The sequence below is a fragment of the Cavia porcellus genome, unplaced genomic scaffold, assembly GCF_034190915.1.
Source record: "Cavia porcellus strain 051 isolate PalLab524CR breed Dunkin Hartley unplaced genomic scaffold, mCavPor4.1 scaffold_1, whole genome shotgun sequence".
Classification (NCBI taxonomy): Eukaryota; Metazoa; Chordata; class Mammalia; order Rodentia; family Caviidae; genus Cavia; species Cavia porcellus.
The window spans coordinates 80,344,787-80,358,620 of NW_026947484.1; the positions used below are offsets into that span (position 1 = coordinate 80,344,787).

General features: G+C 41.4%; 1 protein-coding gene across 1 annotated transcript in view; it reads left to right on the top strand.

Annotated features, from left to right (window-relative positions):
- Window positions 1-1,824: 1,824 nt before the first annotated feature.
- Window positions 1,825-13,834, top strand: part of Slc1a1 (solute carrier family 1 member 1) — a 100,063-nt gene continuing 88,053 nt past the window's right edge. The window contains exon 1 of the mRNA XM_003472191.5: window positions 1,825-2,337. Coding sequence (XP_003472239.1) covers window positions 2,247-2,337 — 91 coding nt within the window. The 5' untranslated portion in view covers window positions 1,825-2,246. The remainder of the gene's footprint in view (window positions 2,338-13,834) is intronic.

A 13,834-nucleotide genomic window follows, 5' to 3' on the forward strand; every position in this document is an offset into this window, starting at 1 on the left:
TTAAGGACACCTGCTCTTTACTGATACTCAAAAACTCTGGTGGGCCAGTAGCTGTTCAAGCTTTGTCCAGGACACGTGCTTGCTGGTGGCTACAAACCACAGAGATTTAGAATATGCTCATACAGATAGACACCAAATAAGACCAGTAACAAAACTCATATGCCAGACACCATTCTATGCCTTACGGGCACATTATCGTATCAGTTCTTACAATGCCCTGTGTAGTAAAGATCACATGTGTCCCATTTTACAGATGAAGAAACTGAGACACAAAACCTGTAAGCAATGTGTCTACAGTCACCTTGTTGGTAAGTGTTGTCACTGGAATTTAAACCTAAATACCAACTTCAGAATGCAGGTGTAATTGTGCTACTACAACTCAAGAAGTTGTGAACTGTGCAAAGCTGCTCTTATGCTCAACTTTTTCCTCTCTTCAGTTATTTTATACATATAGTCCCACCAGCAAACATACTCATAATGATCATGAGCAGTATGAGCAGATACTGAAAACATACAAAGCGAGAAAGGGAAACGATTCAAATACGATGTTCTCATCCAAAGATAACCACTGTTTATTTAAATCTGGGTGTATTTGTGTTTTTTTCTATGTATGTGGTTCAGCACATATGGTTATGAACCTGTGGTTAAATTAGACACACAATTTAACCTTTCTTTTTTTGTTCTTAACCCATGTGATAAAATCCTCATGAACACTCTATGCAGACTACATAATGTCCAGCTGCGCGGTAATTCCATCACATATTTACTAATCGTCTCAATTTGGACACCTGAGTTCTTTCAGCTTCTACCGTGCAATGAGTCTCTCTTTTTTGATAGTTCCTCCTGGTATATCTGCACAGCTCCTTCAGACATTCAACAACCTTAATACCTTTTATGTTCCCTTCTTTCAAAACTTCCTTACTTCCTGATCAACTCATCTGTACTGTGTACGTTTGAGAAAGCTTAATTTATTATCTTTTAAAGGATGCACTTACCAGTTTAAAACAAAGGAATGACGCCTGAACTGTGAGATGTCAGTTATCAGATAATCTAATCCAGGGCATTCCACCAGCCCCCAACTAACTACAGAGCAGCCTCCACAATGGCAAAAAGTTAAAGGGCTGACTTAATTTTAGCAAAGCTGTTAAGACAACACAGAACTACAGAGTTGATGTGCTCAGGGAAGGAAAGAGTTTATGGAAGATGAACAAATTGGGTAGAAAAATGAAAGAATTAGAAAATTCTTGGCAGCGTGAAGTGTATTTGGCACCACTAACCCAATTTCCCCACCTCTTCTTTCTAATTGTACTTGGCCCTTGGGAGGGGCCAGCCCACCTTCCCAGAACAGCCTGGTCTGGTTCTCAGTCCTAATTACTCTACCAAATGGCGCCACGGAGCGAATCACCCGGAGCGGAAGTAAAGTTGTGAGAGGGACCATCCTCCCATTTTCTGGGAGCACTTCCAAGCCTGCGTTCACAGGCAAATCCTGTTGGAGCCTCAGCTCCCGCGACTTAAGGGGAACAAAACCTGTAGGGGAATCAGGGCCCCCATGCTGTGTTCCCAAAATCCTGTTCTGCCTCCAGAGTTCTCGTCTTTCTCCTAGAGCCTTCGGGCTTTCGTGGATGTGGAAATCACAGCCTCTGCGCAGAGGAGCGAGGGACCCGCTTCCCTCACCCCGAAACCTCTCCCAGCTCGCCAGAGCGGGACGGCGGCTCTGCCTGGGAGGGAGGCGCGGTGGCTCCGCCCCCTCTGGACTGGAGCCTGCGGGAAACCTTAAATCCCAGACCCGGCGCGCCGGGCGGTAGTAAGCCTCACTCCTGCCGAAGGCTGTGGGGCGGGACGCGTGGTTCCCGCAGAGGCCGCCGCAGCCCCGTCCGCAGCGCCCGACGCCCTCCCACGCCCACCCCGCCGGGACCCCCAGCGCCCCGCGCGCACCCACCGCCGCCCCGGCCCGCCGCTCCTCCCTCCTTCCCGGCTGGTTGGCGGGGGCGCCACCGAACGCTGCAGCAGGAGGAGCCGGGCGCGGCCAGGCAAAACCACCGCGCTAGCTGGTGGCGGGTGGGGTGCGCGGTCCCTGAGGCGGCGGTGACAGTGACAGCGGCCGCGGCGGCGGCGCCCGGCACGCACCCTCCCCCTAGTGCATCCGCATCCCGCCGCCTCCGCGCCTCTGAGCTGCCCGAGCCCCGCGCACGGCAGAGCCCCGCGCACAATAGCTGCGGCCGCGGCTCGGACCTCCAGAGCCAGCCATGGGGAAGCCGGCGAAGAAGGGGTACGACTGGAAGCGCTTCGTGAAGAACAACTGGCTGCTGCTCTCCACCGTGACCGCGGTGGTGCTAGGTGAGCAGCGCTGCGGGTGGGCGACGCGCGCACACTCACGCGCGCTCAGCGCCCAGGCCGCGTGCGGGGCGTGCGGGAGCGCGGGTGGACACGGCGCGGCGCGCCCTGGCTTTGGGCTCGGACCCCACGCGGAGGGTTTCCTCGGGAACTCCCCCGCGGAGAACAAAGCTCCGCGGGGACTCCCATGTGATTTCTCCGTGAGCGGTCTGTGCCTGCTTTACCCCTCATGATCCAAGAGGCTTGGGAGCTGGAAAAGGAACCAAGTGGCTCTCTCGGAGGTGATCCTTTGTAACCAAACAGGGTTTAATTTTTTATTCAACGCTACGTGTTCCTTCATTTCTCCCCCTTTTTCCCTCTGAACCACGGTTCAGAAAGTGGTGTGACAGCGGTATGAATTGCAGTTACTGGTCGCACGGGCAGAACCACCTTGGCCTCCGGGATGGCGGAGCCCCTCAGCCAGAAAGCCCGGACATGTTGCTGCCCCTCGCCCAGGGCCATGAGTGGAGAGCCCCCTTCCTGTGGGCAAGCGCCTGCTGCCTCTACCTGGAGTCCGCTAAACTGCCAGATTCCTGCTGGAGATCAGGGATGTGCAGATGTGCGCAGCTGTGGCCCTCCGGAGGTTCAAAGGGACGAGAAGTCAGCACCCCCTACCTTCCTGGGCTACCTTGCTCTCCACGTGTTCCTCTATTAAAAATAATTGTAAGCCATTTTTACTTGTTTTTAAACAAGGATGCATTTAAGTGGTTCACTCCTGACATCACTGGGTTAGGTGGATGCCTGAGCCATTGCTCAGTTGGTAGGTGTTGTTCATAGTTAGAGTGTGAATTTCGGCCAAGGTTACCTGTTTTCTAAATTGAGCTTCAAGCAAGATGTCTTTGGAGTTGGAGCCATTTCTCCTTGTCCTAAGAGCTTACACAGGTGAGGTCACTCCAGAGGGAAGGCTGGTGCACCCTCTGGGGAAAGTGGATTCCTTGGCAGGCGCCACCTCTTGTTTCTGAAATGCAGCTGGAAAGGGGTTGTTGGGGAACAGCCTGTCCCCCTCCAGGTCTCCTGCACTTTGCTTTCCAGCTGCTGCTTCCGAATCCGGAAATATTTGGCATTGCCTGTTCTCCTTGCAATGCTCTCCCCACCAAAAGAAAATTATTTGGCAGTTAGTGGGATTCTTGTGGTCTAATTGACTCCTTAAGAACTTTATGCAACGGACAGTCAGGTTTCTAGTAAATAAATAACATCCTGTAATTGCCTTAGCTGAGGACATTCTTGTGGGAGGAAAGGAGTAGAGAAACAAGGGTTGACTTTTTCCTTGAGGAAGTGCCAAATGTTTTGGGGCATTTTTAGGGAAGGTTTATCCTACCCCGCCACATAGAAATAACAGAGCCCACATAGAGTAGTTTGATTTCCTTTCAGCCCAAAGAAGCAATGACTTTGTTTGTCTTCCAAGTGGTAAGTCCAGTATTAATTATTAAATCCTTGTGTCTTTTGTGAAATGGCCTTAGGCATGTGCCTCCCTCCCAATTTCCTGTGGTAGGGCACTGGTCCTGATTTTTCAGCCCTGTATTCTTCAGAGAAACTCACCTGTTGACCAAGTTCTGGGCACCACTGGACAGTGTACCCACTCATTAGAGGCTGTTTTGGAAAGAACTTTGAGCAGCTGTTTTCTGGCATTTGGAACAACTTGCGTAAATACATTCAAGGGCTGGAGGGACCTCATGGCCTTTGGTCTCAGGTGTGCCTTTCCCCACCTATAATGTAAATGAGCTACAGGAGCCTGACACAGTTTTGACTTTTTGTTTGTTTGTTTTGTTTTCTTCATAAAGGAAATCCTACGTTTAAAATTTGTAAGTGCCTGGCTAAAGTGTTGCTGCACATTTGTTCCTCCAAACCACAACACAAGGAAGTCCCTCAGTGCCTCCGAGAAATCTTAAGCCCAGACCATCCCAAGACATCCATCGCAGCCCACTCTTTGCTGTTTTCATTGGCACATTCTGGGCCTGAGTAAAAAGAATCATACCTCTTTCCTGTAGTCTGCACTGGCCCTCTTGTTTAATAAGCAGTGAAATCCCAGCTTATACTGGCACCAAATATTCACAAGCCCTTGCTAAAGTCATGATAGAAAGGGATTTTTTATAACTGCCTTAATTGGTCTAGAAAAATTGCAAAAACAATTTTTTAATGTAGCCTCTTTTTGGGCTTCCCAACATGTGGATCTTAAAAAAAGAAAAAAAAAAAAAAGGTTAAATTTATTAAATACCTTGGTGAAATGTTGTCTTCTGATCACAGCCATTGAGATGTTTAGTCCCTGCTAACATTCAGCAGCTCTGACTATAAAATATTTTAGTAATTAAAATGAAGGGCAAAGTTTTTTTTTTTTTAATGAGCCTGCCTAAAGTTTCTGGTTTTCCAAAATATAGCGTATGAAGGGAAAATGCAAGTGGAGTTTTTTATGGACCAGAAGATGCAATGAGCTAAACATTTCTCAAATTCTTATTCACAAGGTAAAGAGATCAAATAGTTAGATTACCATCATTATTAATTTCTGTGAAGCCCTACAAGATCCTGAAAATAATATCTTGCATTTTCACTAAAGAAACTGTCCTGAAATACTATAAGGATCATTTTTATTGCTTGCGTTATAATTCTTACAGGTGTCCCTGTTTCTGTAGTGTAGTGGATGAAGCACAATGCCTACAGTCTGGAGTCCTGAATTCTGGCACTTCCAGGCTCTACTATCTAGATAAATTGTTTATTCTCTAGCATCCTCATTCAGAAAATGGGAATATTTGTTATTAGGGTTGGTTAAGATAATGTGAACATGCCTAATTCTGTGGTTGGCATAAAATAAGTGCCCAATAAGTGTTATTTTAAGGTCAACCTGACTCACTGGATTATTAGGAAATTATTTTATGAAATCAGAGTCTGCTGCTGTATCTCTTTCTTCTGCTTCATGTCCAGTAATTTAGAACCCAGGATGATGCAAGTATTTTGATGACACATTCTGTCTAAGCCACCACAGCCTCTACGACAATCTTTTTTTTAAATTGAAATGAAAAGAATCATTTTGCTTTGTGCTCTGAAGCCTAACTCTCAATTCACTTAGCAGGCAAAAATCTTGAGGGGCAGAAATGTTTTGTTGTTGTTTTTGTTTGGGGGTAGGGGTTTCTGTTCAAGCAGAATTTCTTGAGTGTGAAAATTCTGTGAGCATTCTGACCCAAGTTACCAACAATGATTTTATAATGTGTAAATGTTGGGAAGTGACTTATGTCCTCATCTTACCTACAGCTTACAGCCTCACCTTCTAATTGCTTATATGTTATTCTAGTCATTTTTTAAATCCATGGTTTCAGATTTAGGGACCTCTCGAAAAAGGTAGTAGGTATTTTATGCAATGGAGCTTAGATGCTTCCTTATTTGAAATAATTTCCTTTGAAGTATGAAAGAAACAATCACTGATAGATTCCAATTCATTATCTCACATCAGAAAAAGTCTTTCATGTTTTTAATAATACTTTGGCTCAACCTGTGTCTCTTGCCCTAAGGCTCTGTTGCATATACCTGGCAGTGTTCATTGGAGACTTGATGACTGCTTTCTCCATCTGTGTGCTTCTATGTCAGTCTGTAAAACTCCTAAGCATGGACCAGCCCAAGCTGTGGTTCCAGGTCCAGCCCTATCTTCCCTGTCGTTGGCTCAGCAGTAATTAGGATGATACCTACAGGAACTAACATTTTCATCATTCAGGAATCCAACAAAGGTGTGCTAGGCACCAAATACCCTGAAGGCTTCTTAACTTCAACTTGTCCACAGTAGAATATACCATGTTCCTCTCCTTCTGGGTCTTCTTATCCAATTAGAAATCATCACTGCCTTGTCCACTAGCCAGATCCCACTACACCCTGAGGGTTAGCTTGCTGGGCACTGCAAGCTTGCTCATCAATCCTGTACCTTCAGCTCCCACTACAGGCTGCTTAGCTAGCTGATTGCTCTTCCCCTTGCCTGGATCTTGGACTTGATCCACCCCACTGTTGTGTACACCTCTTACTCCATTTGTCTCCTCCTACTTTCTCCCTCTTACACTCCCTTGCTTTTTATCCCACACACAAGGGATGATCAAATTACACAGTGACTTTTCAAATGGAAAGGGGACAAATGGAGGGAGGAGAGATGAAGTAAAATAGATTAAGATGTGTTATGCACTGGTACTAGCCCTCCACAATAAATGCAATTATTCTTCCAGAAGAACATGGCGGATAGATAGCAGCTATGGAGGCTCTCTGAGATAGCCAGCTTAGAATCCAGGAATGGTGCGGTGTGGGGAGTCCTAAGCAAGAGGAGATATACCATGCTGACCCAGGAACGAACTAAGCTGAGAGAAACCAACTGGAAATGCAATCCCGATGCTATAACCGGAACAGATAAAATCTCAGTGCCTAAGCTGGAACTCACGCCTCTGGAAACCGTGATTTGAATTTCCCACCACCACTGCTGTGTCTGAATTGGCACGGCAGGGACAGAGACATGAAAGCTCTGAGAGCGGGACTTGGCGAACCGAATTGAGAGCAGAACTGGCGAGGAGCCCTGCATTGACCTTCAGTAAGTGAGAGGAACGGGGACCCTTCCATAGACTGGGAGGCTCCAACAGAGGACATTCTGGGACTGGGAAGACTAGCTGGAACAGGACGCTGCAGTGACTTTAGTCACATATTCCCTTCTCAAGCGGGATTGATGGAGAGTACCTGACCTGGGTGAAGCTGTGGACTAAGACCCAGTAGGCTAGCCCAAACCAGGTCCCAGCACCTGGTGGTGCACCCTACCAGTGAATCCTTCAATAGGTTGACCTGGAGGGGTGGGCCCAACATACGCTGGCCAGGTCTGTGTCTCCTTAGTACACTGCAGTGGGTGGGAACACCTAGCTGGCGGATTCAAACAAACTGTAACCCACAAAGAAAGAAACTGGGCCTCCTATATACACCTGTATGGAAGGAATAAAAAATATGAGAAGAAGAGGCAACAAGAAAGGGTCCTCGGTCCCCAATCCTGAGGACAGTGATCCAGGAAAGGTAAATACAAAGGAGAATGAGGACTGAAAGCATGCAATATCAGACATGGCACCAATAGACATAAAGTGATATCTCCGGAGCCTCATAGACGAGTTCAAAAGTGAAGTATTTAATGAAGTAAAGCAAGATATAAGTAGAATAGTTAGAGAAATGCTAAGCACCGCCCAAGAAAAAATAGATGGTGGAATGGAAGAACAGAAAAAAGGGGAGAATTGTCTGATGGAGAAAATAGAGAAAACATAGAATACGGGAAGCAGGTTCAAAGTGATTACCAGGAAACTAAAAACTCTTTTGAAAACTGGCATAACAGCTTGAAAGAAACTAAGGATAGATTATCAGAACTGGAGGACAGATTTGTAATGTGGGAGCATGAAATGAAAAACTTTGTAAAAATAAGGAAACAAACAGCAATAATACAAAGGCTAGAAGATGATAAGAGGGTCTATAACTTAAGAATTAAGAACATAAAAGAAGAAGTAGGGACACAAACAAATGAACTACAAATGCTATTCACAGAAATAACCCAGGAGAATTTCCCTAATTTAGTAAAAGGTAAAGATACTCAGATGCGTGAGGTGTACAGGACCCCAGCCACCTACAACCCAAACAGAACTACACCCAGGCATATAATAATCAAAATACCAGAAATCCAGTATAGGAACAGAATATTAAAAGCCATCAGAGACAAGAAACAGATCACTTACAAGGGAACACCCATCAGAATTACAGCAGACTTCTCGCCACAAACCATCAAATCCGAAGAGCATGGGGGGAAATAATTCAAGCTTTGAAAGACAATAACCTCCAGCCAAGATTGATATATCCTGCACAAATGTCCCTAGAAATTAATGGAGAAACAAGGTGCTTCCAGGATAAAGAGGAACTAGGGGAATTTGCAACCACCAATTCAACTCTACAGAGAATACTGCAGGATATTCCAAAAGAGAAAAATACCAAGATTCCAGAAACAGTGGCAGAAGGGCCACAATGAATGGAGCAGAAAGCGAAATGAAGAAAACAAACTGACAACTCATGACAGAAAAAGAGCTCAAAAGAAATGATGCAGAGAAGGTTGGATGGTAGGAACAGCTATTTTGGAAAAAACAACACATCACAATAGCTAGTGCTGATTTAGTATCATCTTGTTTTGAAGTCCCATCAAGCTTTTGTTCTTCTGTCTCCATTAGCCTTAACATGTTGTATCTTATTGGATTTTATTATATGTGATAATATAAACAAAAACTTTTATAGGCAAGGAGATTATACAGAAACCATTGTTCATTTTCTGTTAGTTGGTTCTAAATACCCTGTGATACTGTCATTCTCTTGAATGGTTTTACATTGTCTTGATATGTTTGATGCTACAGTATATAAAGTTATACTCAAAGATTTCAAGGAAAGAGACACTATGGTAACTACTTTTATGTCGGGATATCTTGTGGTGAAACACTATTTTGCTTAAATGGTTATGTTCTGACCTGTGCTGTTTTGTTGTTATGTCCTCTTTTATCTCTAGCTCCTTTTTTTATTATTTACTTTTTTATTTCTATCTTTTTAGTTAAGGGAAAAATAAATTAAAAAAATAGCAGGATATATTATAGTAACCCACTTTGATTTCCTATTAACTTGATTTGAAACCCTGTATTGCTCTCACCATCTTCTTTTGACTGACTTTCCTCTATTCTGTTTTGTTTGATAGTACCAAGTTTGAGGGTATAGGCAAAACTGTGAAGACAATAAGATTCACTATGACGCCCATTCTGGTTTGACTATTATCTTCTTTTGAAGTCCTGTAATGTCTCCAATGTTTTGGTTTTATTGGTTTTGTTCTTTACTGTTTTGTTCAATTTTATTATAACTGATGATATAAGCAATTCTTTTTAAGATAGCAAGAGGCATAATGGTAACCAATGTTGATCACCTTAAATTCTGTTTTTACATTATGTGTTATGTCCATCCTTTTGATTTAACTGACTCTGTTTTGTTATGTCACATTTGGTTTTATTCTCTTCAAAAAAAAGTAATAAGAACTGTGGGAGTAATAAAACCCAAAATGTATAATTGTCATTGTAAAAAAGAGAGGAAAAGAAAGTGCTCTCAAGGATATAACTGCATGTATATTTAAGTGTATAAGATAGATAACCATATTACTGAGTTTTGTTGGATTATTGAACAGAACTGTTTGCATTCTCACTGTCCACTTTATATGCTTTAATTTTGTAACTTGAACAACTATATCTAAGATGACAATATGTAATCTATTAACTAGTGATTTCCCACTGTTTATTTTTCCTAATTTCTGTATAACTTGTACCCCTTTTTCTGTTTTTTTTTCTTTTTCTCCTTAAATAAAATTTAAAAAAAATAAATGCAATTATTAAGTACTGCAGACATTACTAATCAAAATTTTAAAAATTAAAATAAAGCAAAGTAAAACACAACAAAACAAAAATTACCTGTGGGGGTCAGAGAACTATGATGATTATTGTTTTGTTTTGTTGTTGTTGTTTTTTTTGGAACCTGAACAGAACTTACAATCTCATTCCTGCCAGGCAGGAGCTTGTGCTGAGCTAAATCTCCAGCCCTGATTGTCCAGTCCTTTTGTTTGCATGATGTGTATACATACTAACATTGCACTTAGGAGTTACTTTGGAACGTTGACATCTCAGAAACTTTGTCCCTTGTTCCTTCCAGGTGGTAAGTGTTCCGACAGAGACCTTAATCATAATGGAATCTAAATCAGTGTCCAGTGTCAATGAGAAACCAGAGTAAAAATAAAGAGCAAAAGAAAAGGTAGAAAATAGAAAGTGGAGATAGATTGTTCTCTAAGATCAAGAAATGGAGGGAGGGGGTAAGGCAGAGGAGGAAAAGGGAATGAAAAAGGACTTAAGACGTGTCAGCTACATGTACCATCCCCACACAAGGAATATGAACATTAAGTACTACACATATGCACTTGATAAAAATTTAAAATAAAACAACAGGTCGTGGCTCAAGGAGGGAGGTTGTTTAATGAATGCTTCTCCTTTTGATATTATTGGGCGTAGGCCATGGCACTCAGATTTGCTGTCAATCTTGTTTTGGCCAGAAGGCCAGATCGAGAGGAAGGAATTATATATACAGTGTTTAATCTTAAGATGTCATTGTGCTCTGTGGGGTTGTTTTAGGTCTGAGACCTAACAAATGATTATAAACATATTACGCATTGAAAAAAATAGGATGAAATGTTTAAATTTTTTAAAAACTTCATTACAGTAAAAAACAGGGCCCACTGACTCCCTTCGAAATATTCTTGCTTATTTTGACACACTTATCTCATAGTTCTTGCCATTTTCTGAAGTGGTTCTGGAAATCATTTGTTATGGTTTATATTTAGATGTTCCCCCAAAGCCTTCTGTATTCATAACTGGGGGTTTCAGAAGGTAATTAGATCATGGAGGCATGACAGGCGTCAGTGGATTGGTCTTCATTAACTCATTAAGGATTAAGGGTTGTGTTCATTTCCTGTGATAGCTATGGCAAGTTAACACAAACTGGATGGAATAAAAACAACAGAAATTCATTCCCTCCTGGTTCTGGAGGCCAGAAGTTGGAAATCTGCCAAGGTCACACTTCCACTGGGATCTCTACAGGGAAGTAGCTTCTGAGCTCTTTGGTGGTTGTTCAGATGGGGAGGCTACATCTTATCATCTTTATACTTTCTCCTGTGTTTGTTTGTGATCTTTCTCTAGCTCTGGGTTTTGTGGCATTTGGAACCCACCCTGGTAATCCTCTCTGGAGATCCTTAAGGAAATCACATATTGCCATCTAAAGTAATAGTTTTTCTTCTGCCATATAGGATACAATTCACAGAACTAAAATATGCACTGAAGCTTCTTTCAAACTCCTGTAACAGTTAAGAGTTGAGACTGCTGTCAAAGTGACCTTTTATAAATCAGATAATCAGATCACATAGGTCTGAGTTACTAAGATATGATCCTTGATGATTTATTTCCTCCATAAATTCTTCTCTGCTTCCTTTAGCCCACTCTGATCTACATAAATAACATAGATTAACACTTAATTCATCTACATATATATCAAAGCATGTCCATCTTCCGCAACTACATTATAGACCCTTGAGGCCTTTCCCATTACACTCGCCAGGAAATTAAAAACAAAATGAGACTTTAATGCAACTGACTCTTAAAAAGCTATAAGAAAAAAAGTGTATGTGATACTTATACTCTTTGGGGCTATGTTGTCTTTTAATCAGAAAATAAGAGGTCTAGATTAACTGCCAGAGCAAAAGGAATCCCATGCATGTGCCAAATCCCATTTATGGGTTGTAGACTGTGTGGCACAATGTTTGCTGAGAAGTAATTGGAAAAAAAGTTCTGAAATTGATGACTGAGATCTGCCAAGGACTTAGGATCAAGGTGTAGAGGCATGTGTACTGTGTACTAGCTGACCCAGGTTTAGACAATCTTGGAGGTCACTTCTAGTTTTAAGAACCTTTGCCTCCATACAGTCTTTCCTTGGTTCACTGGTAGGAGCCAGAGGAACTCTTCTATAGGGAGTCAAGGGGGCTGGGTAGAGTCTTAAATGGAGAAGAAATGACCTTGATGTGGAATTAGCTGTTCTGTGACTTAGAAACAATAATATAAATTGTACATGGGGCCATTATCAAGGTAATGTTCTATGTCAGTGTAGGTTCATTTATTACAAGGGTACTAAAAGGCCTAAAATGTGTTTTTGGATTTTATATATTTCTAACTTAACATATTCTTGAAGCACAAAATATTCCAAATCACAAAAAATAATGTTTTTCAAAACTTTTCTTTAAAATAATAGAAATGGCCTAATTCCTGTATCTTAAAAATCAGTCATTTTTACAATATAGAACAATCAATTTGATGTGACGAATACAAAAATGACATAGTTGTCATAGGTAATAGGGACTTTTAATGAAGAATATAACTTTAGATACATATAACTTTGAAAGCAACTAAAAACAACCCAAAATTGCTAACTTGTTCATATATATATATATATATATATATATATATATATATATATATAATTTGTATTGGTATATTTAATCCATAGAAGTCATAGACAAAACAGCATTATTAGCAAAGTAATGATTACTACAAATTGGTTTCATATTTTCTAGAAATTTTAAAGTTGATAATAAAGAATTGTGTAAGTCACTTTATGCATGACTAAATAACATATGTATATATGTATTTATAGTATATATGTACTTGTGTATGTATCTATAATGTATTGCTTAAACCTTCCCTGTCCACTTATACCTGTGTATCTGACTACCTGTCAGTCACATGTATCTGTTTAAATGCCATAGAGGAGTTCTTTAGTTGGCTTGGTGTACACTCCATATATTGAATTGAGAAAATTGGGTTTTGAATGTTTGTGCTTTGTTTTATATTGAAACTAAATTTTACTAGATCAGAAGAGTCACTGAAAATACTCTGATTTGGGGTGGTTTTATGCAAGATGTATACCTAAGTCTACCGAATTGACCTCAGACTGAATTATCTAAACACAAAATTATAAAATTAACTTTAAAAATGATGTTTCATACTATATTATGCATAGTAGAGTTGATGTGTGCAAATGTATATATATAAACACACAAGGTACATGTAATTATATATGTACATATATAGATACACACATACATGCATTATACATGCAACATGTTGGAAGGACTTTGAATATAAATTGCTAATGGTTGATATATATTAAATGTCTCCTTGAATATTGCTTAATCTAAGTGTTTTATTTAGTATAACTGCAGACTCAAAGTTCTACCTGGCAAAAATTTGAGCACCATGAGCTGAACAATGTATCTCAGTGGTAGAGCACTTGCCTGGCATGTATGAGGGTTTCATCTCTTGCCTAGCATGTGTGAGACCTGAAAAAATGGTAATAAAAAATAAATAGAGTGGTGGAAGAAATAAAGAGAACTTCAGTAAAGATGCTGTATATTGCAGATGTTTGTGTGCTGATCCCAGATGTGGTGGAGCTCATAAAATACCTCAGATGAGTTAAGTCAGACAAGGCATAAACAAGTAGGATTAGGAATCCGCTGCTGGAGAGCATGTGAATGCGTGTGTGAGCTCTGAAGGCTTATGGAGAGAGTGAGATCTTTCCAAGTTAATTATTTGTGAGACATTGTGATTACCTTTAGCAGAGCTGAGACTGAAAATAATTGTCATGGAGTGTCAGTGACGCACTGGCCAGGTGCCAGGACAGCTGTGTTCGCCTGAGGAACTGCAAATCTCCTGTGTTGCTGGAGATTTGGGGTCTCTTACAGTGTGAGGACTCAAGCATGCTTGAAGAAAATGCTCTCATTTTAGATTAAATTGAGTGGCCCATTTAAGCCCCCCGTGCAGTGTCTGTTAAAGTGGCCAATATTTTTAAGTGTCTTTTCCTG